At 37.6% G+C, this 26,650-nt stretch overlaps 1 protein-coding gene across 2 annotated transcripts in view; it reads right to left on the reverse strand.

The window, feature by feature from the left end:
• LOC108707180 (kinase suppressor of Ras 2) overlaps positions 1-26,650 on the reverse strand; it is a 194,194-nt gene that overhangs the window by 114,310 nt on the left and 53,234 nt on the right. For both annotated transcript variants that reach the window (XM_041580388.1, XM_041580389.1), the window contains exon 4: positions 1,579-2,086. In XM_041580388.1, coding sequence (XP_041436322.1) covers positions 1,579-2,086 — 508 coding nt within the window. The remainder of the gene's footprint in view (positions 1-1,578; positions 2,087-26,650) is intronic.

The following is a 26,650-nucleotide window of genomic DNA, read 5'->3' on the forward strand; positions in this document are numbered from 1 at the left end:
ATCATATACCTGTTCTGGCTGTCCCTGGTTCTTTGCTCCTGAAGAGGATGGCTTTTCCACTTTTAGCTTAAGCACACAACCCTTCTGCTCCCCCCTACACCGCACATTACCAAGGGAGTGTACTAGAGTTGACATGGTCATGTGCACACACAAGTTGAAGGGTGGGTTTGATGAGAGTGCTATGATGAGAAACTTGGCCTTGGTCTGGCCCTGCAGACCAGCCCTGTCCGTATCACCTGCCATAGGGAAGGTATTTTTGTGGCCTGCACCTGCCAGGACAGGGATGGGTGATGCCTACATGCTTTTGTCCTCTCACCCCCAGTGTCGGACTGGCCCACCGGGATACCAGGAAAACACCCGGTGGGCCCAGGTGTCAGTGGGCCCTCATGCTGCTAAACTTTTGGCCAATTTCATGGCCATTCCCTTTTTCTATGAGAACAAAGAGGCTAAATAGATGGAATAATTGATTATAGTATGTAAAGAAAACAGACTAGGAGAATAGAGGTTGATTGAGGAGATGAAGAATAATACTGAGAGTGGCCCCTGGTCTAAGGTTTTTGGGTGGGCCCCCGGTTCCCAGTCGGACACTGCTCATCCCTAACGAGTGCTGCTGATTATGTGAGTGTGTATGTAAGTTATAGCTCAAGAGCAGGGATTAACACCGCTTATACAATAAATTCCAGGTATGAAACCCATATTAGAATTAATGAGACTACAATGTCAACATCTATACATGTGGCCCAAGGGTTAAAAACAGAGAGATAGTTCCAAAACAACAGATAATTTGTAAATTAAATCAAATATCCAGGAATCAGATGTTACATTATGCTACAGAACAAGGGGTCCTGTTTCCCCTACCCATCTCCTCTTATCATTTTTTTTTAATTAATTTAAGGTTCTGAAGGCCATCTGCTTGCTGGGATACTTGGGTCTCCAAGTAAGAGCATTGTTAATTTATCTGTTGCTCATGGAGACTGCCCACAACATGAACAGGAAATATGGGCTACATATCTGAATTAACTGAAAGCTTTCTATGTGTGTTTGTATGCACGTGTGTGAACAGATTTTTGCATTTGGAATCTTCCAACATAGTTTCATAGTCATTGTATAGTCAGTTTCAGTATATGTATAATATATCGAGAGAGTGAAAAAGAGACAGAGCATTATGAGAATGGCTCAGTTCCACTGGAAACAACAATTATTTGTATAACATAGGTTTGTCAAACTTTAAATACAGGATTTTACAACACTGTATAATAGTAATGTTAAAGCATCAATTTTTTCTAGGACCCAATTATAATTTTTAAATTGGTACAATTAAGACAAGCACATATACAGCAAAACAATAAGCATAGAAGAAACCAAACATTTACCAATAACAATACTGTTGTCTTTTAGGACCTCTGGCAATTAGGTCCAATTAATATTAAAGTTATTATGCCTGTATTCTTTCTAGAATATAAATATATTATGCAGCTATTTGGAAATGAAAACGTCATCACAAGTTCACAAGACATACATAAATGAAATTAATATAATGCATTAAATATCATGCAAATATTGTGGCCTTTGACTTACTTGGGAGTATGAGATTCATCTACTCGATGCCCTACTTGGAACTCATGGGACTTGCTTCGGTGCAAAGAAGTGAATCCAGGAATGAGGTGAATGAGTTTTCTGGATGAAGGAGGCGGGGTGCCTGGGGGTTTAAGTTTGTTCTTCCGTCTCACAGGGGGTGTACCAGGAGGAGTCATAGTCGTCACTATGTTAGGTGTTCGTGGTGGGTTGTTGTGAGCTGTGTGCCTCTGCCGTGGGGATGGTGGTAATGATCGATGCCCAGTCTCAGAAAGTTGGTACAAGCCTGGGTAGGCTTCAACTGTCAATCTATCAACATTTGTATAGATGGGCCCATGAGCCACTGGCAAACGGCAGTAGTGCTGTATGCATTTAGACTGTACTTTGGGGCTCTGGGACAGGTGGGTTCGTATCCACTGGGCAGTCTCCTGCTGGGTGACGGGATTATTTTCCTTCCCTGATTCTGTTGCTGGCCACTGGATGGCCCAGTCTTGCTTTGAAAGACTGCTTCCTATAAGAAAACAGGTAAGGTGAAGTCAAAGGTTGTTAAAGACTGTCTATATATAAATTAGTATTCATAACTCATAAGGTCTAAATAACTGACAGGGAAATTGTCCTTGAGTGACTGATGCTATTTCATACTTGGTGCCTGAGGGGCATTTTTATTAACATTAACATTAATTAACATTTTTTATTTAACATTTTTATGTTCACACACACTGAGCATGCTCTTTCTGCTGTCTTGTACAAATTCCCACTGAAATGTTTAATTTGTAGCTGGATATTATTTCTGATTAGCTACAGTATGCAAAGTCCAAAGTTGCTGTAGCACCCAAATCCATTTTGGTAATGCAAAAAGTGATTTTTATTGGCTCATTGCAGACTTCAAAACATGGCAACTTTCGGGCCACACAGGGCCCTTTATCAAGCCTCTAGCTACAGTATGCAGATATATTTCCAGATAGAATTGCAAAATAACTTCATAAATTAATACATGGAGGGTGGTTTTCAGTTTTAGGCGTAGACAAGCAGGGTATTATAGGGATCCCACATAGCAGCACTTGGACAGTACACAGACGGTGAGAGAAAGTTCTCACCAAAAACATGTAGCAGTGTGGCCTATATAAAGGGTATGAGTAGGTAGGAGTAGGAGTGGGACTGCAATTATAGTCCAAACTGTAGCCATCAGCATGTTATGTTGTCTTTGGTCCTACTACCAAAGTGTAACAGTCTGTCATGGGAAAAAAAAAATTCAATATGAATCCGTTAATAGTGCTTTTGCATTATTATCTGTCTATGCATATTTTTTTGAAAAATAAAAGAGATTAAAAAAAAATAGTGCTGCTCCAGCAGAATTCTGCACTGAAATCCATTTCTCAAAAGCGCAAACAGATTTTTTTATATTCAATTTTGAAATCTGACATTGGGCTAGACATATTGTCAATTTCCCAGCTGCCCAAAGTCATGTGACTTGTGCTCTGATAAACTTCAATCACTCTTTACTGCTGTACTGCAAGTTGGAGTGATATCAACCCCCTCCCTTCCCCCCCCCCCAGCAGCCAAACAAAAGAACAATGGGAAGGTAACCAGATAGCAACTCCCTGACACAAGATAACAGCTGCCTGGTAGATCTAAGAACAACACTCAATAGTAAAAACCCATGTCCTACTGAGACACATTCAGTTACATTGAGAAGGAAAAACAGCAGCCTGCCAGAAAGCATTTCTCTCCTAAAGTGCAGGCACAAGTCACATGACCAGGAGCAGCTTGGAAATTGGCAAAATGTCTAGCCCTATGTCAGATTTCAAAATCGAATATAAAAAAATCTGTTTGCTCTTTTGAGAAATGGATTTCAGTGCAGAATTCTGCTGGAGCAGCACTATTAACTGATTCATTTTGAAAAAAATTTTTTTTCCCATGACAGTATCCTTTTAATATAAGGGATTGGCTGCCAGATTGGCCACATTTTACCCAGGCAGCAGTCTGTTGACCTGTGTATGGGCCTCATTAAATGGGCCTAGCCCAAGTGATACCTGAAAATGAATTATTATAATGTGACTGGCTTTAGCTGTATTAAAGCCAGAAAACCACTAACATCTGGCCTCTGTGCAGATTAAGGTCTGTGGTCCATGAAAAGTTTCCTAAACTGGCAGAGAAACGCCCAACACCTTCCTGAGCTACTTGACATCCACATCTATAGAAACTTTTTTTTTGTTCCTCAAATGCACATTTGCAATTGCAAGCAGTTTCCACTGATGTCTAGGTATTGATCTTTTCTCCAGAAGAGAAACGCTATGTGCAACATAGACCATAGTCTTCCATAGTTAAGAAACACTTGTAACTTTAAGTATGCTCACATTTAAACTCTTCAACTAAAATTGGTGTAACAAATAGGGGTAGATTTATCAAAGAGTGAAGTTAGAGATCTCCAAAGAGTGAAATACCGCCTCTCTCCATTAATTTCTATGGGATTTTTAAAAGTGTATTTATCAAAGGGTGATAGAAATGAAAGGAGAGAGGTGGTATTTCTTTGCTAAATCTACCCCTTAGTGTCCAAAACATTTTAGTTTCGATTAGAAAAAAATTAGAAAAAGAAAATGACGCACGTTCCTGCATAACCAATTGCCTCAAGCGATCAACATGCAAAAAACCAAGGCTAACTAATGGAAAAGCTTTCTTCATGCCAACTTTTTTTACTCTGAATAGTGACACTACCTCGACAATAAATACATTTCTTTCACATAAGGTAGAAATGTGTATTATTCCCCTTACAGATTTCGTTTAATGGTTTCACAGAGTGAACATAAAGATTTTATGACCAAAAGTTTATCAAGCATTTCCCATAATTTGACAGAATCTCTCCATAGGGAAGGTTTAACCTCAGAGGTTGCAACATATGACATTTTCATTGCAAATAGATGCAGTACGCCACAGAGAAAATTATGGAAAACATCTGTCTTAGTCAATGAAAATATTTTCTTTCCCAACTTTGTAGTGAAATACAAACTGTATTATGGAACTATGGCTTTACATTGTGCCTCATACAGGTGTAGGATTGAAGTCCATAATAAACCTCTCTCTTGCTTAATGACTTCCTTTGAGCACTTATTCACATTTTTCTTTTGCGAAGACATCATGCAATATACTGTATACCTTACATGTGGAAAACCATGATATCGCTATGTACCACAACAAGTCTATTAATATGCATATATATTAGTGATGTATGCCAGCTAATAAGGGACCTGTATGAAATGAATCTCTACATAATATAAATCTTACGTATCTGTGATTTACAGGATTCTGATTTATGTAATTTACAACCTGGCAAACTGCATGTACTGCATGTAGGGTTGAATGGCATTATGAGCAACAATCAGCATGGCTTTATGAAGGATAGGTCATGTCAGACGAATTTGATTGCATTTTATGATGTGGTAAGTAAGATTCTGGATAGTGGGGGGGCAGTAGATGTGATCTATTTGGATTTTGCCAAAGCGTTTGATACTGTGCCCCACAAACGACTGCTTTCTAAACTAAGGTCTGTTGGGCTTAATGAAGTCGTTTGCACATGGATAGGAAACTGGCTACAGGATCGGGTACAGAGGGTGGTTGTTAATGGGACATTCTCTACTTGGAGTAAGGTTCTTAGTGGGGTCCCCCAGGGCTCAGTATTGGGTCCACTTTTATTTAACTTGTTCATTAATGACTTAGGGGAGGGTGTTGTAAGTAATGAATCAGTGTTTGCAGATGACACAAAATTATCCAGCCCAATTCATTCCATCCAGGATGTGGCATCCTTGCAACAGGATCTTGACAAACTGGCAATCTGGGCAGCTAAGTGGCAAATGAGATTCAATGTTGATAAATGTAAAGTCATGCCACCTGGGATGTAAAATTTCCAAGCCACTTATACCCTTAATGGGACTGCACTAGGCAAATCCATTATGGAAAAGGACCTTGGAGTCCTTGTAGATGATAAACTTGGCTGTAGCAAGCAATGCCAGTCAGCAGCATCAAGGGCAAATAAGGTCTTGAGCTGTATTAAAAGGGGCATAGAGTCACGGGAGGAGGGGGTCATTCTTCCACTGTATAGAGCACTTGTAAGGCCCCATCTAGAATATGCCGTACAGTTTTGGTCTCCATCACTCAAACAGGACATTATTGTATTAGAGAGGGTACAGAGAAGGGCAACTAAGCTGGTAAAAGGTATTGAAAATCTTAGCTATCAGGAAAGACTGGCCAAATTGGGGATGTTCACGCTGGAGAAGAGGCGCTTAAGGGGTGATATGATGACTATGTATAAATATATAAGGGGATCATATAACAATCTCTCTAATGATTTATTTACCAGTAGGTCTTTCCAGCTGACACGAGGTCACCCATTCCGATTAGAAGAAAAGAGGTTCCGCCTAAATATTCGGAAGGGGTTTTTTACAGTGAGAGCTGTGAAGATGTGGAATTCTCTCCCTGAATCAGTTGTACAGGCTGATACATTAGATAGCTTTAAGAAGGGGTTGGATGGCTTTTTAGCAAGTAAGGGAATACAGGGTTATGGGAAATAGCTCATAGTCCAAGTTGATCCAGGGACTAGTCCGATTGCCATTTTGGAGTCAGGAAGGAATTTTTCCCCCTCTAAGGCAAATTGGAGAGGCTTCAGATGGGTTTTTTTGCCTTCCTCTGGATCAACTGGCAGATAGGTAGTTAATAAAAAAAAAGAAAAAAAAAAGGTTGAACTCGATGGACATGTGTCTTTTTTCAACCTTACTTACTATGTTACTATGTTGTTCACCTTTAAATTAACTTTTAGTATGATTTAGAGAGTGATATTCTGAAACAATTAGCAATTGGTTTTCATTTTTTATTATTTGTGGTTTTGAGATATTAAGCTTTTTATTCAGCAGCTCTCCAGTTTGCAATTTCTGCAATCTGGTTGATAGGGTCCAAATGACCCTAGCAACCATGCACTAATTTGAATTAGAGATTGTAATATTAATAGGGGAGGACCTGAATAGAACGTTGAGTAACAAAAAGTAGCAATAGCAATACATGTGTAGCCTTACAGAGCATTTGGTTTTTAGATGGGGTCAGTGATCAGAAGAAGGCAGCAACTAATTAAAAAAATATAAAAAATAAATAATGAAGACCAATTGAAAAATTGCCCAGAATTAGCCATTCTATAACATATTCAAAGTTAACCTGAAGCAGAACCATTCAGCACTCAGCAGCACTGTATTCAGGAGCCTGTACCCCCTAACACTGTGGTCTGCACTTTACACCAGACAAAAGTAGTGCCACACTAGGGAATATTTGTGCTCTAACAATCTTTGTATGGTGAATTTTTTCTTCCAGTGTTTTGCAAACCACTAAAGTCAAGTTTCTGCACTTACAGTATGTCCAGAGATATAGTAAATGCCCTCCAATGTGTGCTATTAATAGGTGCTATTACCTGGAGGTAGAAAGATTAGACACCCAACAACGCCAAAGATATGTGGGTGAAGAACTTATCAGACAGGGTACTTTCTCGGCTGGAAAAGAATGTGCTAGCCAAGGGTTTAAACCATGCACTGACAACACAACACAGCCACAGAATCTTCCATCAAGAACAGTGATATACCAGTGGAGGAAGCCGAACAACTTCGACTGAAAGTCTCAGCTGCCTTGTATAGGGCTAGAATACCTCCCTCTAACCTTACTAAACAAGAGAGGAGGGCTCTCACATCTCTTAGTAAGGACCCAAACATCACTATCCTACCAGCAGATAAAGGGTGATGCACTGTTGTGATCAACACAACTGACTATCACTGCAAAATAACCATGATACTCAGATAATACATATGACCATTTAAGGAGAGACCCAACAAGCAGTTAAAGGTGATAGATTGCTTACAACAACTTTTAAAGGAGGAAGCCAAAGATTGAGCTTTGTACCACCACATTCACCTGGTGGTACAAATCCACTCCATGCCTATTTGGACTCCCCAAGATACACAAGGAAACAGCCCCAGTCAGGCCTATTGACAGCAGCACCAACTAAGGGGCAGATTTATCAAAGGTCAAAGTGGATTTTCGAATTTAAAGAATTCGAATTTCAAGCTATTTTTGTGTGTACTTTGAATTTGAATATCGAAATTTATCATGTACTGTCTCTTTGAAAAATTCGACTTCGACCATTCACCATCTAAAACCTGCCGAACTGCTGTTTTAGCCTATGGGGGACTTCCTAGAACGTATTTGGAGTCAAGTTGTTTGAAAAATTGAAGGTGTTTTTTGGAAAAACTTTGATTCAAATTTGATTGAATGCACTAATAATTCGATTTGTACGACTCGAATTCGGCCAAATACGGACCTATTCGATTGAAAACTGACCTATTCGGCCAAAAAAAAAACTTTGATTTAATTTCGGTTGGTCTTTTTGAATTTAAATTTCAAAGTTTTTCAAATTCGAAATTTGACCCTTGATAAAAGTGGAAATTCTACTTCCACTACTTTTTCTATTTTCTCACACTTTAATTGTTTTTTCTCTATGTGCTTCCTGTATTTAGTTTACTTTCATGTAATTGGCAATTTTAAACTGCAAACATCTCAGAATCCTTTAAAATAGGAAAAATAAAGTTAACTAGGTAAAGTTATTCACTTTGAGTTAATCTATACTTATATCATTTTTTGTTAAATCCCCTTTATTACTCCTCCTTATTCATGGCACATCACAATGAATTCTGTGCTACATTTTCAAGACCATTTATATACTAGAAATGAACTATGCAATCCTTTCTGCCATGTGTCACATTGAAATGTATATGGCGAGTTATATCCTTTGTAAAAAACATGAAACCTTGGTTTCCAAAATGTGCTAAAATTTCTGACTGAATGAATGAAGTCTATACAGGAAAGGTATTTTTCATCTCAGGGGTGACAGCACATTAGCAGATAAGAGAGCCATATTTTATCTTCTGCATGATACCCTTTCCTTCATCCCTTAAGTGAAATGCAGTTATCAAAAGGAACCATGGTTAATTATCAGAAGTGCCTCCTGTGGACAAGATCCTCCTTACTGCAGTCAGAAGCCTTTAGAAATGGCTAACTGCTGGACTACCTATAAGATATCATTTTCTACTTTCTTTTGATCATCCTTCTTAATTATGTTGAAGTTGAATAGACATGTAAATTGTGAAATGGGATTTAAAAAAAAAAAAAGAGGAAAGGTGTTTTTCACCCCGTTAATCAGTTCCTTTGCAGTTATTTTATTTTGGTTAATAAGAGGCAAACTTCTTAATCTTTCTCTCTCCTTTTTCTTTTTTTCTGCAAAAGTTTCTTCTGTTTTCAACAAAACAGACACTTCTTTTATTTGGATTTTAAATGGTAGAGGGATATATTGATTAATACGTTGCAGAAAGAAAGAGGCTGAATATATCATCTGCTGGTCATTTTTTTTTATACAGAAACATTTGTCATTACAGTTGAGCTGCTGAATACTTTAATGCGAATATCTTTTGAACCTGTGTGAAATCAGCTGGGTGAGTTACTTTGAGTAATAAGTGCTTTTATTAGACTCTTTGATCCACTTGCTAGTGCAAAAATGACCTGCAGTTCGGCTTTTTGTTTCATATGACTGTAAAAAGGGAATGTGTCTCAGTGTCTCGGAGAATGGTTCAAAAGCTACCAGTTTTCTGCATAGTTTGGCTTATCAGTTAACACTGCAAATTGACTCATCATAAAAATTCTGCTGGGTGTGAGACGTGTTAAAAAAATAGTGCCTTAAAAAATAGTGTGTACGTTCATTTAGTCTGTATTAGAGGTCATTTACCTAGACCCAGAGAAGAATTGCAAGATTCATGAAGAGATCACTTCACCTGGTCTTTCTGGGGTTTGCACCTCTTGCTGAGTAATAATCCTGGCTTTTGTTCCAAGGAGCAGAAGTAGCAGGTGCATACTAGCTCTGTCCTTACAGCCTGCAATTGTGAAGGCAGTAAGTACAGGGCCCCATCTACCTCTGGAAGTATTCTAAAGGCTAAGTAATAGTATATTTAAGTATAATGGAAGTGCTAGTTTTAATGCACATTCCCTAGTCCCCTGTCTCAAAAGTTTACAAAACGGGGGTTTTTAGTTACAAAGTTACGATCATAAAGTTGAAAAGCCACCATACCACGTCAAGGTAAACCCCATATGGCGGTCCCTAACTTGTTTGCCTTTCGGCCATAGTATAAAAAGTCTTATTGCATAGTAGCATTCTGTGTAATCAGTGTCTGTTGAACCTTGGTTTCAGTGTAAAGGATCTATCCTCCCCCACCAGTATGCGGCTTTTAAGGGAGAGGAATGCTACTACGCAGTGAGACTTTTTATACTATGGCCAAAAGGCAAATAAGTTAGGGACCGCCATATGGGGTTTACCTTGACGTGGTATGGTGGCTTTTCAATTTTATGATCATAACTTTGTAACTAAAAACCCCTGTTTTATAAACTTTTGAGACAGGGGACTAGGGAATGTGCATTAAAACTAGCACTTCCGTTATACTTAAATATACTATTACTTAGCCTTTAAAGTGCTTCCACACCTCCTATTTTGTACATTGATGAGCAAATGCATTGCAAAGTCAATGGACAAACTTTTTTTTGTTGCATGACTTTTTTTGTCACAAAATGTTTTGACTCGTGGCCAAAATTTTGTCGAATGCAGCGAGTTTGGCGAATTATGGCGAATTATGGCGAATTTTTTTGCTCATCACTACTCTGCTCCCCACCTTGCATGTCTCAATGACTTCACTGACATGTCTGTAGATAGACATATAGAGATAGTCCAGGAAAAAGTAGGTGTGAAACAAATAAGAAGCCAAGGTAGACTTTGCCAATGAAGACTATTATATGATATGTTGTAATTATAAATACTGATCAGTAACTCACTCCCTGGTGTTTAGTTTAAGATAATTATTAAAGAGGTTGATAGATTGTTGGATAGGTGCTTGTCAGCTGCAGCAGACTTGGTTTGAAAATTAGACTATTCAAGGGTATCTTATCATAAATTAGTCCTTGTTCTTGTAGAAGGTGCTCAATGCATAACCCACCATGGATACTTGCATATATCTTTCAGTCCTATTGATTGTATGCTTTTTTGGGCAGGGCACTCTTTACCTCTTGTATTGGTTAAAGGTTGTTTTTTGGTAAGTAATCTGTATGTTCAGTATACACATCAATTTTATGCACAGCTGTACAATTTGGCAGCTTAGAAATATGTTTTAATAATAACAATTATTATTATTATGATTATGTATTAAATGTAAAGAAAAGTGTTAGGCTTACACATAAAACTATGAGTTGTGTTGCTAATCTCATGTTAAGTCATAGTAAAAGGAGTAAGTGCAAGAACTTTAATGAATTAGAAATCCTATATAACTGGCATTAGGTAACACTCCTGGAGGAGGCTGTGAATACAAAATTCTAAAAAAAACATGAGAGATTTTCTGCACGTGAAACCAGATCTTAAATTATTTTAAGTCAATATATTTATCAGGGGGAGGTCGATAAAGTGGAAGCTCTAGGCAAAGCAAATCAAAATACATGATGCCTGAAATATGTCACCACATTAATGACAACTTTCTTAATAAATACAAAATCTCACTGCTAAACAAAAGGAATTCCATATGTAAGCCATTTCAATAGTTGGAGACTTTCACCACTAAGCACCAGAATCGAGCGCATATGCTTAAAATATGTATTTCTCAAAAACAAAGAGAAATGTTCGAAGGTTACAGTAAATAATGCTGGTAAATTCTCAAATATTTATAGAACATTTGGAAATTGTGACAACTCTTGTTTGAGAAAATGATAGATGTAAAATTAAAATGCACACAATCACACAATCTGAATGATTTAGGGCATTGCTACAGCATATGTGAAGGGGGGTTTAAAAGGAAAAATGCTGAAAATGCTCATTTGGGAATGAATGTAAAATAAACAAAGCAAAGGTGCTTAATAGGCAAGTTAGTGTATTACAAAAGCAAGAAAAACAAAACATTTTTTTGTTGTTTTTTTTCCATCAGAAAAGCAGAGTTGGCATTTGGAAATGACAAAAAACAAAATCTGTAGAGTTAAAATCAGGTAAGCTAAAATAGTTAGTTAACTTGTTTTAGGCACCCTATATTTTCCCATTGCATCATCCATTATATTATCCAGGGGCTTTCTGGATTTTGTGGGGTCTGGGTGAAACCTGTGCTCTATTGAATACTAAGGGGTAAATTTATCAAACAGTGAAGTTCCGCCACTAGAGTGAAATTCCGCAGCTCTCAATTCATTTCTATGGGATTTTGAAAGGCGTATTTATCAATGGGTGAAGTGAAAGTTCACCCTTTGATAAATACGCCTATAAAAATCCCATAGAAATGAATGGAGAGTGGCGGAATTTCACTCTAGTGGCGGAACTTCACTATTAACTTCACTCTTTGATAAATATACCGCTAGGCCTGAGGACATATTGGGATCCTCATATTAGTGATAGCCCTACACAGATTTTTGGTAAGCACTAATTTGTGGTGGGTCAATCTAAAAAATCAACTAATTAATTAACACATCCAGGGTGTTAGCAGTTCATGCAGTTCTCATTGGCTTATGGTAAACATGATAATTTACCCCCATTGCAAGTATGAAAGCAGCTTATTATAAGTTTATTTCCAGTTTTCAATAACAGGAAACACTGCAAATAGCCTTGGTAGGCACTCTGATTAATCAATGTACCTAGCAGCCCTGGCATCAACATATATTCGTTTTTAATTCTGCTACATTTTAGTTTCTTGCTGTTGATAATATGTAAATCCAATAAAAGATTGTGATTTTTAAGGACACATCCAGCTGTTCAACAAATGAATATTTTGTACTCAACAACCTACCCAAATGTACATGTAAATAATAGGTTTTAAAGTAAAGTTTTAAAGTGCAAAGGTGGATGCTGAGCAGCCAAGATATAAAATGAAAGTTTTCTATCATATTGACATAGCCATTATTCACCAGAAGTCCAGTATGTTTGTGGAGGTGTTAAGACTCATTTGCAGTAACCATAAAAGCAATATTTAACACTATGGTATGCCCTTTTCTTTTCCTTCATTCACTATAATGTCATGCCTGATGAAGGTCACCTGTTGTTTGCTACTTTTTCATTCAATACTGATTACTAATGGTCTATTCTCTCAGTGTTCTGTCTGATTTCATATTAACTGTTACATCCTGGGCCATTCATCATTCAGACATTCTGTAGCCCTGCCTTATCCTATTACAGTCAATATAAAAATATTCCTGTTTAACAAGTAAAGATGCACCCAACTTTTTTTATATATATATATATATATATATATATATATATATATATATATATATATATATATATATATAGATATATAAACAGCTGTGGGAGTTTGGGGTAGTAGCTACTGTAGTTTACTTGCTGTTACCAATCCCTTGCATATTGAACTTCTCCTCACTTTCTGACAATGGCTACAACATAGGCAGAATACATATATATATTTATAAGTCAAGTTCTGTTTGTCATGCTCATGTTGAGCAAAGGGTTTCTATACATGTTTACTGTCCCTTTCAGGCTATGTTAAATTTTCCAAAAAAAAACCAATAACAAAGTACCGTATATACTCGAGTATAAGCCAAGTTTTTCAGCACCCAAAATGAGCTGGAAAAAGTCTACCTCAGCTTATACTCGAGTCAGTATAAATATATACCTAGCTGATCAATGTGAATGGCTGCGTGCCCCTGATTGCCGGGTTCTCCATGGCACATTGCGGCTGCACATTACGTGTGACATCACCGACCAGCGCATGCTTGTTTTCCACTTGATTAGCCCCGCACACACACTCCCAGGTAAGCTCTGCACCCCACTCTCACACAACAGACTAAAGGTGGCCATAGACACACAGATCCTATCATACGAATCGAGGATTCGTACGATTTTCGGATTGAGTGTGGCGTGTGCCGACATCTATTGTCCGGCGGATATCGATCGTTTGGTCGATCGATCAGGTTTGATTTTGACCCGACCGATCCCGCCGGAGCCCATGGCACATCGTAATCGGATTGTTCGGCCATACAGCCGAACAATCAGATTACCCCCGATATAGCCATGCCTGTTAATGGCATATCGGGGTAATATCCGCTCATTTGGCGATGTTGCCAAACGAGCGGATCTTTGCGTCTATGGCTAATGATGGGCGAATTTATTCGCCAGGCGCGAATTCGCGACAAATTTGCGCGATTCACCGCCAGCGAATAAATTTGCGAAACGCCCGCGAGAATTCGCGGCAAAAATTCGCCGGCGTCAAAAAGATTTTTTCAAAAAAACGGACGCCGCCGTCAAAAACGGGGGCCGGCGTAAAAAAAACGGGCGCCGGCGAAGCGAAACGGCACAAATTCGCCCATCACTATCTATGGCCACCTTTATATAACAGCCAACCTACTGCATGTTAATAGTTGCTGAAACAAAACTCCCAGCATCCTATCGCTGGGTTCTAGGATTCTACTTCTGAAACATTGATATAATATCTTTAATTGTACTGCTGACAACTTTCCCTGCTATATCAGCTATATCCCACAGTGCTTACCATAGCTTTTTGGCACAAAACAATGCACATTTTTACCATGTTTTTGAGCATTCACTTGCTCTTTCAGCTCAAAACTGCTGCATTTCTCACCCTAGGCTTATACTTGAGTCAATAAGTTTCCCAGTTTCGTAGGTAAAATTAGGTGCCTCAGCTAATACTCAGGTCGGCATGTCTTTGCTTTATCTTCATATATAGCATTTGAGGAAACTAGCAGCCTGTTGTTCACATAATATTATATATATCTTAAATTGCAATAACAGTTTATCTAATTTTAAGGTATACAGACAGTATAGAAAAACAGTTATATACAAAGTTAAAGAAGTTTGTGCCACACATGCAAAGTGATGTGTCAAACTTTTTTTATTGACACTACGGGCTTATTTATCAAAATTCTAATTTTTCTGATTTTTTAAAATAAAAAAGTCGGACCAAACTAAAATCCACAATGTGACCTTATTTATATAAAATTGAGTGAAAATCCTAATCGTATGGTTTTTTTCAGATTTATTCTTGAAAAACACACATTTTTCAGATTTTTGCCCGAAAAATCCAAAATAGTTGGATTTTCAGGCTAATTTCAGCGTAGACCACAGAAACTTCCAAATAGGATAGGGGCCTCTCCAATTGACTTATATACAATCTCGGCATGTCTGAAATGTTGTATTTTCGGTTTCTGACTTTTTGAAGCATTGGGCTTTAATAAATCCCGAAAAAATTCAAGGTTTTTTTTCCACTATAAATTCAGATTTTACAGTAAAAAAAACTTTAATCGTTCAAGTTTTTTCCATTCGGACTTTGATAAATAACCTCCTACATGTTTCGAGCAACCCAGCTCTTTTTCAACACTTGAAAATTTTCACTGTATACTATAGCTGTGCTATTAGGACTAGGGATGAGGATAGGAAGCTGCTGTTTTTTGGCAGTACAGCAGCAAAAAAAAAAAAAAAAAAACATGTTATGTATTGTAATAGGATGCTAAGCCCCTAGATATCAATATTGAATAGAAAAGCACTTACAAGTACTTTGTGTATTAGATTCATTTGAGAACCACCACTTCGGCATTAACAACAGACAGCGCAAATCCCTGGATCAGCAGTGTTACACCAGAATATAAAGCTGCCCATTTATATTTGCATAATATTGGTCCAATTAGTAGAAAGGAAAACAGAGGAACACTGCAGAATAAAATTAAAATATGGGAAAAAAAGTTTAAAAACTAAGGAAGAAAATATTAATTGCTGAAGAATATAAAGTATCAATATCCCCACTATTAATAATTACCTACCAGTACAACAACCTACCATACTTTCTAATTAAAAATACAAGGGTATGGGATCTATTAACCAAAATCCTTGGAACCTAAGGTTTTCCAGTTAAAAAAAACTTTAAGGGGGTTATTTATTAAGTCAGAATGCCAAAAACTCAAATTTGTTGAAAATGGATCCATGTGTTTGCAATGGTTGTTTGCATAAACATTGTAAGCATTCAAGCAAATACAGTATCATTTCTATTTCATTTTTATTTTCAGACGAATGTACCCTAAATACTTTAATAAATATGATGCACCAATTTGCCTATTTTTAACAGATTTTGAAATTCTCAGCACACATAGATGGCTTGTCTATGTACCATGGTCGCTGTGAATAAACTGACAGAATGGTTGACAGGTATTCTCACCTTCCACCCTCAGCTCAGACAATGTCATTCAAAATGTCTTTCTTGACAAGACGCATCCTCTCTCTAACCTGTGATTGCCTCTGTTACCCATCAAACCCTGGGATCTGTGACCCAGAAACCTCTTTTGTGTCTCTTTATGTTGAGGAGGGTGAGACACTGTTCAGATTCCTCACCTTCTCCACGACAGCAAAGAAACATTTTTATTTGCATTATGTTTGTCTTTTGCAACATTGGCTTACGGATATTTTTTTTTTTCGTTATATGTAGTGCAATAAATGTGTTCAGCAAAACAGGAAAGAATGTGTTAAAAGTGCCGAACTGAAAAAAAAAATCTAATCAAACATATTAATTTGTACCTTGTTATCTTGACCCCACTGAACAGCCTATCTTTATGGGCCTATATATTATCTTAAAGCTAATTAAGTGTTATCTGTACAGCTAAATGGAGAAATTCATACGCAGATAGAACAGTTGATTGATTGAAAACCTCACTGATGTTTAAAATATTTTCCAGGTAGAAAGAATGCTCATTGTAAGTTGAAAATACATGGAACTTTCTCCTTTTATTGTTGTCTTTTGGACAACAGTAATCAATTAATTAACCTCTTAAGGGTTAGTTCACACCAGGAGATTCAGGGAGATTTTGTCGCCTGGCGACTAATTGCCCCGAATCTCCTTGTGTGAACTAACCCTAAAGTGGACCTGTCACCCAGACACAAAAATCTGTATAATAAAAGTCCTTTTGAAATTAAACATGAAATCCAATTTCTATTTTTGATTAAAGCATTCATAGCTGTTGTAAGCTCATTTAAAAATCTCAGCTATCAATCAAATATTGTCTGCCCCTCCTCTATGCCCTGAGGAGCAGACAATTACTTTTACTTTCCATTCAGCACTTCCTAGATGTCACTGCTCTCCACATATTCCCCAGTTCTCTTTACCATTTAAATGTGTAGCCAGGGCTGAATATTGGCCAGCTATCAACCAGGCAGGTTTGAAAATCCCATCGGCACATTGATGCAGGCCTCATGTGATGGGTCTCTGTAAACCCAAATGGGCCAGGGTTTCTTTATGAGCAACCTTGTTGGGTGTTTCTGAAGCCAGGGGTTATTTAAAATGTAGCATTTTTATATGGTCTGCAATGTCTCAAGCCATATTTTCAACCAATTATAGTGTTTCTATATTATATCTTTCAGCCTCTTCTATACACCTGCTATTTTGCAACTTTGCAATGGAAACCCCCAAATCTTTAACGGCTGCTTTCACCACATCAGATCAAAAAGATAAACACAGATACATTTTGATCTTGCAGGTGTGTCATTGTTTCCCTTCAAATGAACTGCAGCAGCATTCCATTTAATATTATACACATATTTCCAAGAATTCTCTTGCTGGATGACCAGCAATAAACACAACAGAGCACAGATCTCATGCAAGTTTGAGCTACAGTACAGAGTATACATACACTAACAATGGTGACTTTATAACCTATCATCATTATGTCTTGTTATGTTTTGTCAACGATTTCCAGTAAGTACACAGAACAAGTGATGGGCTCTATATTGTGGAATGATGAAAGCTGCTTCCTCCTAAAATTGTCAAATGAAATCTCAAATTCCATTTAAGAATTGGTGACCTTCACTAGAAAGGCTGAACAGATCGAAGAATAGCTAACAGATAGGAAATACATTTACCCGTAGTCTCTCTTTGTAGCGGCAACAAATCTCTGTAAGCACTGAACTACTGCTAACAGTCCTTTTTGGATTCAGGACATGTGAGTTCTTGGCTAAATAATCCATTGACAAATCCTAAACGGCAGATCATATTTTTCTCCTGACTTAAAATGGCTAATTACTCATCACACTCTAGTCACAGGCCATTAGCTTCGTCTCAGGCTGCATGAATGCAGCATAAAGTTCAAAGCCCATGCTCTGAGGCTCCCTCTATTTCATTCCTGCAAATTTATATCATTGCCTGATCAGCCTGTACAAGCAACGAGCTAAGTCTCATCCATTTTCTGATATTAAAAACACACACTGGGAACTGTATCTGACAAACTGAAAGCTCTTAGTGGATGGAATAACTATGAGCTTTATACAACAACACAATAGAAAAATCTAATTATGTTTAGTCATATTGGACTTATGTTACATCCCTTTCTTCATATGTGGGGAAGTAAATAGAATTCACTAGAACTATATAACCGAACAATAATGTTTAAACATTCTATAAAGGATAAAATGATATGTACAGTATATGATACACAGCCATCCAGTGTCAGGTTCTATGCCTCTATTGTGTTTATGTATGTGAAAAAAATGATTACAGGGACTAATAAAACAGGGGGACTAATAAGAAGCACATTATGTGTATTTGTATATATACATGGCACTCTCTCAACTGGTTCGCCTGGATAAAAATGCACCCTAACCCTTCCACTCTACTGCCTTAATACTTGCCAAAACTCCTTCTCGATGCCAATAGACCTTAACTTGGTTTGGAGAATTTGGGAGACTTTCTGCCGTGCTAAATATGCCCTTCGACAAATCATAGATTCTGATAATGCACTAAAACTACTGCTTTACTGTAAAGATGGAAATGCAGCTATCCCCACTACCTACTGACAAACTTTGAGAGCAACTGCATCCGCTTCATCAAGACTTGCACCCACAATTGCATTCTCTTTGCACACTGCGTTTATAAATGTAACACAGTACTAAAGTAAACACACAGAGAACAGATTAGCCTTGTGCCTTCTTCTCTAAAAAAGCTGGGCACAATTATTGCAAAATTACAATCAATATTATTTTCACATAAAAGAGCTATGTACAGTAGCATGATCATGCAAACATTCTCATTAGCAAATATCTATGCGCAATGTGCATCTCACCACAATTCAAAAAAAAAAGGAAAGATGGGCACAGTAACATAATATGTAAGAGTTTAGGAGAAACCTGCACAAAACAACCATATGTGAATAAATATGTGCTGCCTAAAGTTTAACAGTGACCCGGCAGTGCTTTGTGTGGATTTCATATGTTTTCATGTGGATTTCATGATTTTCATGTGTCTAACTAGTGGCTACACTAGTGGCATTAGCATTAATGATTATGTTGCTAATAAAATCAAAATGTTTATATTATTATGTATACTTGTAAAGCCTTTTGTTGCAGACACAAAAAAGTGCCAAATTCTTTGCAACTTAATCATATTAGTCCTCAACAGGCAGTCAGGTTAGTATAGACTATTTTTCTTAAATCTTTAGTTTGCTAAATATTGCTACAGAAAAATTCCCAGCATACACCACTACTCATCAGGGCGTTCAAGGAGAAGAAAGCCAACAACAGTTGTCAGGAATGCTTCTAGACTTTTTGCCACCTCTGATGGCAGATGCTAACCTACAAGTGTGCCTACCTCTCCTCCCTATACAGGGTTTGTGTGAAATTGCTAATATAAAGAGTCCTCATATAAGTTCTGCATCCCCAGTTATAATAATATATTTGTTCTTAACGTTATAATTGGTGGCTTATTGTTGCCTCTTATAAAGTGCCACATGATGCAAGGCTCTTACCCAGCCTCATAGCAAAAGCCCCCCGACATGTCAAAGGAAGCTTGGTTCATTCTAGTTAACTTCCTTTCTTCTTGAGCGCTGGTATTCATTCTTGGCATAATAGAGGGCAGTGGTAACGGAAGCCTCAATCCATCTCTTCTTTACAAACTGGCTATAAATGCGCAGTCAAGGCAAACCCATAAAGATATATTTATTTGATTGTGGGAGGCCATTAATTTTGAGCATAGAATAACGTTTCACCTCAGGATCAAGCGTAGAGTGATAATATCCATATATCAAAATTATTCTGCTAAAGCTTAATTGCAGTGTAAGAATATAACAAGTGATAAGCAGCCTTTTCAGCCTCCTCCACTCCCTTTAATCAGAGCCATTCCTGTGAATAGCTAGGGAAATTAAGCAAAAGTAATTAATGATTCAATACACAGAAGTAAATGAAAAAGGTTAATATAGCACCTATGACTAGCTTAGTACGATAAATCTTTGGATCTCAATGGAGCAGTTCAAGCATTTGTCAGACTGACAAAAAATTGCCTAAAATGTCGACTAATTCAGACATTTTGAGATATAAATTGCTCCTCGCTAATTACAAATAACACAATGTTATTAATTTTAGATGAAGTCTCCCCACTGTTTCTGAATTACTCTGGTTATTTAGCATTCCTTTCAAATTCACTTCTTGTATTCTGGATTTTATTTTTGTTCTTCTTCTTCATAATTAAATGCCCCAAGCATCAGGCCCACCAGTCCCCCTAACTAATGTTAAATACGGGGTTTTTTAAAAAATAATAATAAAGTTAAATATAGTGTCATTCTTCCAGTGACCAACTATGTACAAGTATGTTGGGATCAATTGAAACCTGAACATCCAAGCTGCACAAACCACACTAATAGTAATCAGCATGGCCATAAACTGCTGTATAATAAGACTATGTATCAGCCACATCAACAGCACTCAGAAATTGCTTCTTTTTTTTACAGTAAATATTAACACCAGTATCTAAATGTACAGTAAAGAAACATATCCAGGCCCAGTCTGAGATTCTCAGTGAGCACTGTGGAGCAATCCTCTTCTTGATGGTTCTTCTTAACTGTTCTAAATTGATACATTTAATTGATACATTTGTTATCTTTAGCCCTGCTGAGCAGAGCAAGTTTCATTAAGGGCAGAGACACACATGGAGATTCGGGGAGATTTAGTCGTCCGGCGACAAGCAGCCTCTTCTTCAGGCGACTAACCTTCCCGCAATGCCTTCCCGCCGCCTAGAATCCAAATCACCAGCGGGATGGCACTCGGAGCGCTTTGTTTCGCCTCACAAGGATACTTCGGAAAATGAAGCGATCCGAGTGCCATCCCGCCGGTGATTTAGATTCTAGCCGGTGGGAAGGCATTGCGGGAAGATTAGTCGACCGAAGAAGAGGTGATTTGTCGCTGGGCATGTGTCTCTGCCCTGAAGGCAGCTCTTATAATTGATACAATAGTTGCTAATGTTCCACAGATAATGCTGAGAAATGTATCAATTAATTGTGTCAACTAAATGTAGTAAATTGTAACAGTTCAGATTCTGCTCCTGGGTCACTGAGCTGCCAGACTGAAACACTAGAGACGGGAACATTAAAGTTTAAACTTACATTTTGGGAAAATGGTAAAGAATAAAAGATGGAAAGCTTATAAAAAAAGTTTTTGTTTATGATGAACAATCTGAAAACAACTGAACTGGAAAAAGTGTTTGGAAGTTGAACAACGCATTTAATGTAATTGTATTGCAACCATTTAACATTGATTTGATGCTTTTTTAAATACAAAAACCCACGTATTTAACATTGCTGTTTAAATTTCCATCTGGCAGAAGACTTTGCAAAAACTGCTAACATATAAAGGAGAAGTAAAGCCCTTCTTAAAAAAAACCTTACCCTACATAGACCCCCCCCCCCCCCCGCCTAGCTGCTACCCCGGGCAAATGCCCGTAACATTTTATTTACCCCTCGGTGCAGATTCACAGCATCAGAGTTCACAGCAGCCATCATTTTTTGGTCTTGCCACAGCCCTTGCCACAGCCCCAGAAGAAGACCCGATGAAGACTGAAGAAGAAGAAGATGGCTGTTGTGAACTCCGATGCCGTGAATCTGCACCGAGGGGTAAATAAAAAGTTAGGGGCATTTGCCCGGGGTAGCAGCTAGGCTGGGGGGGAGAGGGAGGGGGTCTATGTAGGGTAGGGGGGTAGAGTATTTTTTAAAGAAGGTGTTTACTTCTCCTTTAAATATACAGGAAAACATGTAGAATAAACATAGAATAAATTATACATAACTAAGAACAAGCTAAAATTGCAGAAAACCTACAGAAAATGGGACTGGGATGTAATATGTGTCTTGGAGGGGAACCTGCCCACATGAACACCGCTGAGACTCTCACTTGTAAAGATTCCTGGGAAGGTCATTCATGGATCACCTCTTTTTTTGTATCTAACGTGCATATCTTAACCAATAGTGACATGTAATATTTCATTTACCTCGAGTGATTAGTCTTTATTAGTGTCAATAGAGATGATATTCAACAACACAATGTTGCCCTTCTTCTACAGATATATTAGAAATATAAGGCAATGGAAACAAATAATGATACATACAGGCTTTTGACTTTTGGTACTATATACAGTAGTATTATAACCGCACAGTAACTAATAGCCGAGTAAAAGTTAATGACCAGTATTAAAGAGGGTTTATTTAGTGGGTTATAGAACTGGTTGTTGACTTCTAGAGGGTTATTTACTAAATTTAAAAATTTCTCAATATTTACTTAAAACCACTTTGGCCAAACTCCTGTGCACATTTTTAATGCATTTATCAATAAATTTACTAGAAAAATTCTGGTGCAGAAAAAAACTTTCAGATTTTTTCAGATTTGATGGCCGAAAACTTTTCCAACTGTAAACAGGACATCTGCCTTTTACTTCTACATGACCGACAGGTTTGAGATGGTTTGAGACTTTTTTATTCAGACTTTTAACAGCCTCTGAGTTTAATAAATCACAAAAATAACAAATACAAAAAGTATTGTAGAAGTGATACCTATATTGGCTAACAATAAAAATACACTGCAAGCTTTCGGAGCACAAAAAATTAATTTTTCCCCTTTAAAACACAGACCAGAAAAAATAACCCCCCTAATATACATATATTTTGACAATATTTTTAGATACATTATTCTCTGTTTACATAAATTACCTTGAGCTGCCATTTTGCAGTGTTCATTTTATAGTGTTTGTTATTCATTTTACGCCTGACAGGAACTCCTGGAATGAGTGTGGAAGTAAAACCTTCTGTCCATTCAGGTATGTGTTAGTTTGGTCTGTTAGAGGCACTGTGCTCTCACACAAAGGGATGAATTCAATTATTAAAAATAGCAGTGTTTCGATATGGAATGATCTAATAGTCCCTATTGGAGGAAAACTGTATACTGTGTATTTTTCATGAAAAGACTTTATTTATATTATAAGTAGTGTTTTATGTGATATGCATAATAAATGCTATCAATTGCAGTGTCCTTGAATTCTACTTTAGTATTTTAGGCAGTTTATTAACAGGTGCACAGTCTGCTCCAGGTCTAGTAGCTTATGACAACACAGCAGGTGTTTGCTTTCAGAACAGACAAGTAAATGCTACCTGTTAATAGATTACTAGACCTGAAGCAAAACTTTCCACCTGTTCTTACCTTTCCCAGCATGTTTCAAGTTCACTATCGGTTTTACCTGTAAACAAATTGTCCAAATCCAATAATCTCTCTTAATATCATCTCCCTAACCCTGTTGTTCTGTGGCTGCCTAACTTTGCCAGTCTCTAGGTCAGTGATCCCCCAACCAGTAGCTTGTGAGTAACATGGATGTTGCTCTCAGTGTTCTTAAAGCAGGTGCTGGTTTTTGAATTCCAGGCTTGGAAGCAAGTTTCAATTGCATAAAAACGAACTATAGTGCCAAGTAGAGCCTCTTGTAGGCTGTCAATCCACATAGGGGCTACCAAATAGCCAATTACAGCACTTATTTGGCACCTCAAAGGACTCTTTTTTTTTTTAATGTGGCTCACGGGTAAAAAAGGTTGGGGACCCCTGCCTTGGTAAAGGTAGTATCCAGGGAGGGGAGGAGATTGTCACCCTAGTCTTTGGAGCAAGCTCTTCTTGGTCTGGCTCTGTTCAACCTAGGAGTCAGAGCTGTCGACCATAAAGCTTGAAGTTTCATACCCGGAATTGACGTCAGTGGAAGTTATGTTAGCACACAAGCACATAAAATGTGCCTGAAGCCACTGACTGTTTGCCCGTGCATGTGCTCAATAAATAAAGAACTCATCACTAAATAACTCCATGCATGAGTGGTAACTACCTGGGAAATAGGGAGACTTGACAGCTCTGTAGAAGTTCTGTAGGCTGAACATCTTTCTTGCTTTTATATTTTACTCAAATTACATTATGAACTATAGTATATGAGTAATAATGAGAGAAGTAGCATTGTACAAACTTGATTCCGCAAAACTACGAGGTGTAAAAAATGTCAGAATAATTAGTCCGGCATCACGTGCAAAAAACTGTTTAAAAATGTTTTTTTACGCACTTTTTCTTTGAGCAACTTCTGCCTGAACTTACATACAAAGGTCTGCCGCAGTGTAAAATAACGGCAGGAAACTCTGGCATTCACATGGTGTAAAATACAACACAACTTGAAGCCATTTATTTTATACAGCTCTTTACACGGTTATTTCCTGTGAATTTCCTTTTACACAGCATAATAAATAGGCCCATTAATGTAGTATAGCTATGGGATCTATTATCTAGAAACCCATTATCTAAAAAAGGGTCCAAATTACTGCAAGGCCATCTTCCATTTACTAAGCAAATAAATATAGTTTGTAAAACTGATTTCTCTTTTCTATGCAATAATAAAACAGTCCCTTGTACTTGACCCTGCATTATCCCATATAGGTGACCAGACAATCCTGTCACTGTCAATGCAAATTCATTATATTAGCAGTTTATAACTGTTAATATTTTCAAACTAGCAGTAAAAACTTTTCTTACAGGTACAGTTGAGGGGTGCGGTGTTGTTCAAGAGGTGGAGGCCTCTGCAGGGGGCTTATATTAATAAATAATAATCAAATTATTTAAACAGGTTTTTTAGACTGCAACGTTGAGTATAGACTTTCTATTCTTGCATTTACATTTTTGTTTAGCAATATATATATACTGCATATATATACCGTTTATAACACCAACATATTTCACAGCACTGATTACATACAGATAAAGGTAAGGAGGACCCTGTTCCGAATTTCCGGTTTAAAAAACGGAAATTCGGCTCTTAAAGGCACAGGAGCGGCTTTTTGTTGCCGCCTGAGGCGAGTTGCTCAACTCACCTCATTGGCGGAGCGCCCCGCCTTCCAATTAAGACTGGTTATTTAAGTCCTGTACATTTAATATTTGCTTTGCTTTGTTTCTGATGCTGGCACATTCTGTTGCCCAGAAGGGCATATACAGATTGGTGCAAAAAGTGCGCCCTAGAGAAATTAGAATGATCAACAATCGCTAAAGCCAATGTCGGACTGGCCCATTGGGATACCGGAAAACCTCCTGGTGAGACCAAGTGTCAGTGGGCCCTCATGCTGCTAAAGATTTGGCCTATTTTGTGGGCATTCCCTATTTCTATGAGAACAAAGAGGTGAAATAGATGAAATAATAGATTATAATATGTAAAGAAAAGAGACTAGGAGAATAGAGGTTGAGTGAGGAGAGGAAGAATAATAGGACTGAGAATGGGCCCCAGGTCTAAAGTTTTTGGGTGGGCCCTTGTTGTCCCTGTCCAACACTGACTAAAGCGTTAATTTATGTAGAATACAGTGGGGCTCATTTATCAACACTGGGCAAATTTGCCCCTAGGCAGTTACCTGTAGCAACCAATCAGTGATTAGCTTTTTAAAGCCAGCTGCAAGCAGTACAATGAATGCAGCAATTCTGATTGGTTGCCATGGGTTACTGCCCATGGGCAAATTTGCCCAGTGTTGATAAATGAGCCCCAGTGTGTGGGTTTGTGTTTGAGCTGGGTAGCTGTTAGATCTAGGAAATAATGTTTTATTACTTTTGTAAACCCCAATAACCGTTTTATTAAATCATAAATATTTACAATTTACAACTGAGGTGTGCATTAACACATGAAATAATTGATTGAACCTTTGATTTCCAAATGAATGTATAACTTTCACACAGGTTTATTACTTTATGGCAGGGAACTTCTGTTTTGATGCAGCTTTTGTACAAATGATGGCACACTTGCTCCCTCTACAGAGACTTTTGTTAATGACAAGACAAACATACAGATCTCTCTTCTTTTTTTTTTTGCTTAATTTTATATTAAAAAGAAAATAAAAAAATGATTTCCAATGATGGTCACTTCAAGTGGCCCTTAAAGAGTATTTGTTACAAAGATCCTCAGCATTTCCCCTGTAATAGCTTTGAGTGCCGTGTATCGAAGACTGGGTGGTATAAGTTGGGCTGAAGCTGGTATGTACCATGTCTCTTAAGGGTGTCACTGTCTAAACTTTAAGCATTTCAAACATTCCCTATATTTTTCACCAGCAGCACAAGTCTATTAAAGGTAAACTATACACCCAAAATGAATACTTGAGCACCAGATAGTCCAGATATCAAATTAAGTGGCATATTAAAGAATCTTATCAAACTGGAATATATATTTAAGTAAATATTTCCCTTTTACATCATTTTGTGATGGTCTGTGTGCTGCCTCAGAGAACCCCTTGACCAGAAATACTACGGCTCTAACTGTAACAGGAAGAAGTGTGGAAGCAAAAGACAGAACTCTGTCTGTTAATTGGCTCGTGACCTAACAAGTATAGTTTGTTTGGTATGTTTGTGTGCACCGTGAATCTATGATCCCAGGGGGCGGTCCTTATTATATAAAATGGCAGTTTTCTATTTATGATTACCCAATGGCACATACTACTAAAAAAGTATATCATTATGATTTTTTTTATATGAAGCAGGGTTTTACATATGAGCTGTTTTATTAAATATATTTTTTATAGAGACCTACATTGTTTGAGGGTATGGTTTTCCTTTAAGGCAGTAGTTAACCAACACGGCTGTCCAGTAAACTATCACTTACAGCCTTTTTAAAAAGTCAGGGCACTATGAATAAGTAACATAAGTACGTAAGTATAAGACCTGAAATGATTT

The sequence above is a fragment of the Xenopus laevis genome, chromosome 1S, assembly GCF_017654675.1.
Source record: "Xenopus laevis strain J_2021 chromosome 1S, Xenopus_laevis_v10.1, whole genome shotgun sequence".
NCBI classification, from domain to species: Eukaryota; Metazoa; Chordata; class Amphibia; order Anura; family Pipidae; genus Xenopus; species Xenopus laevis.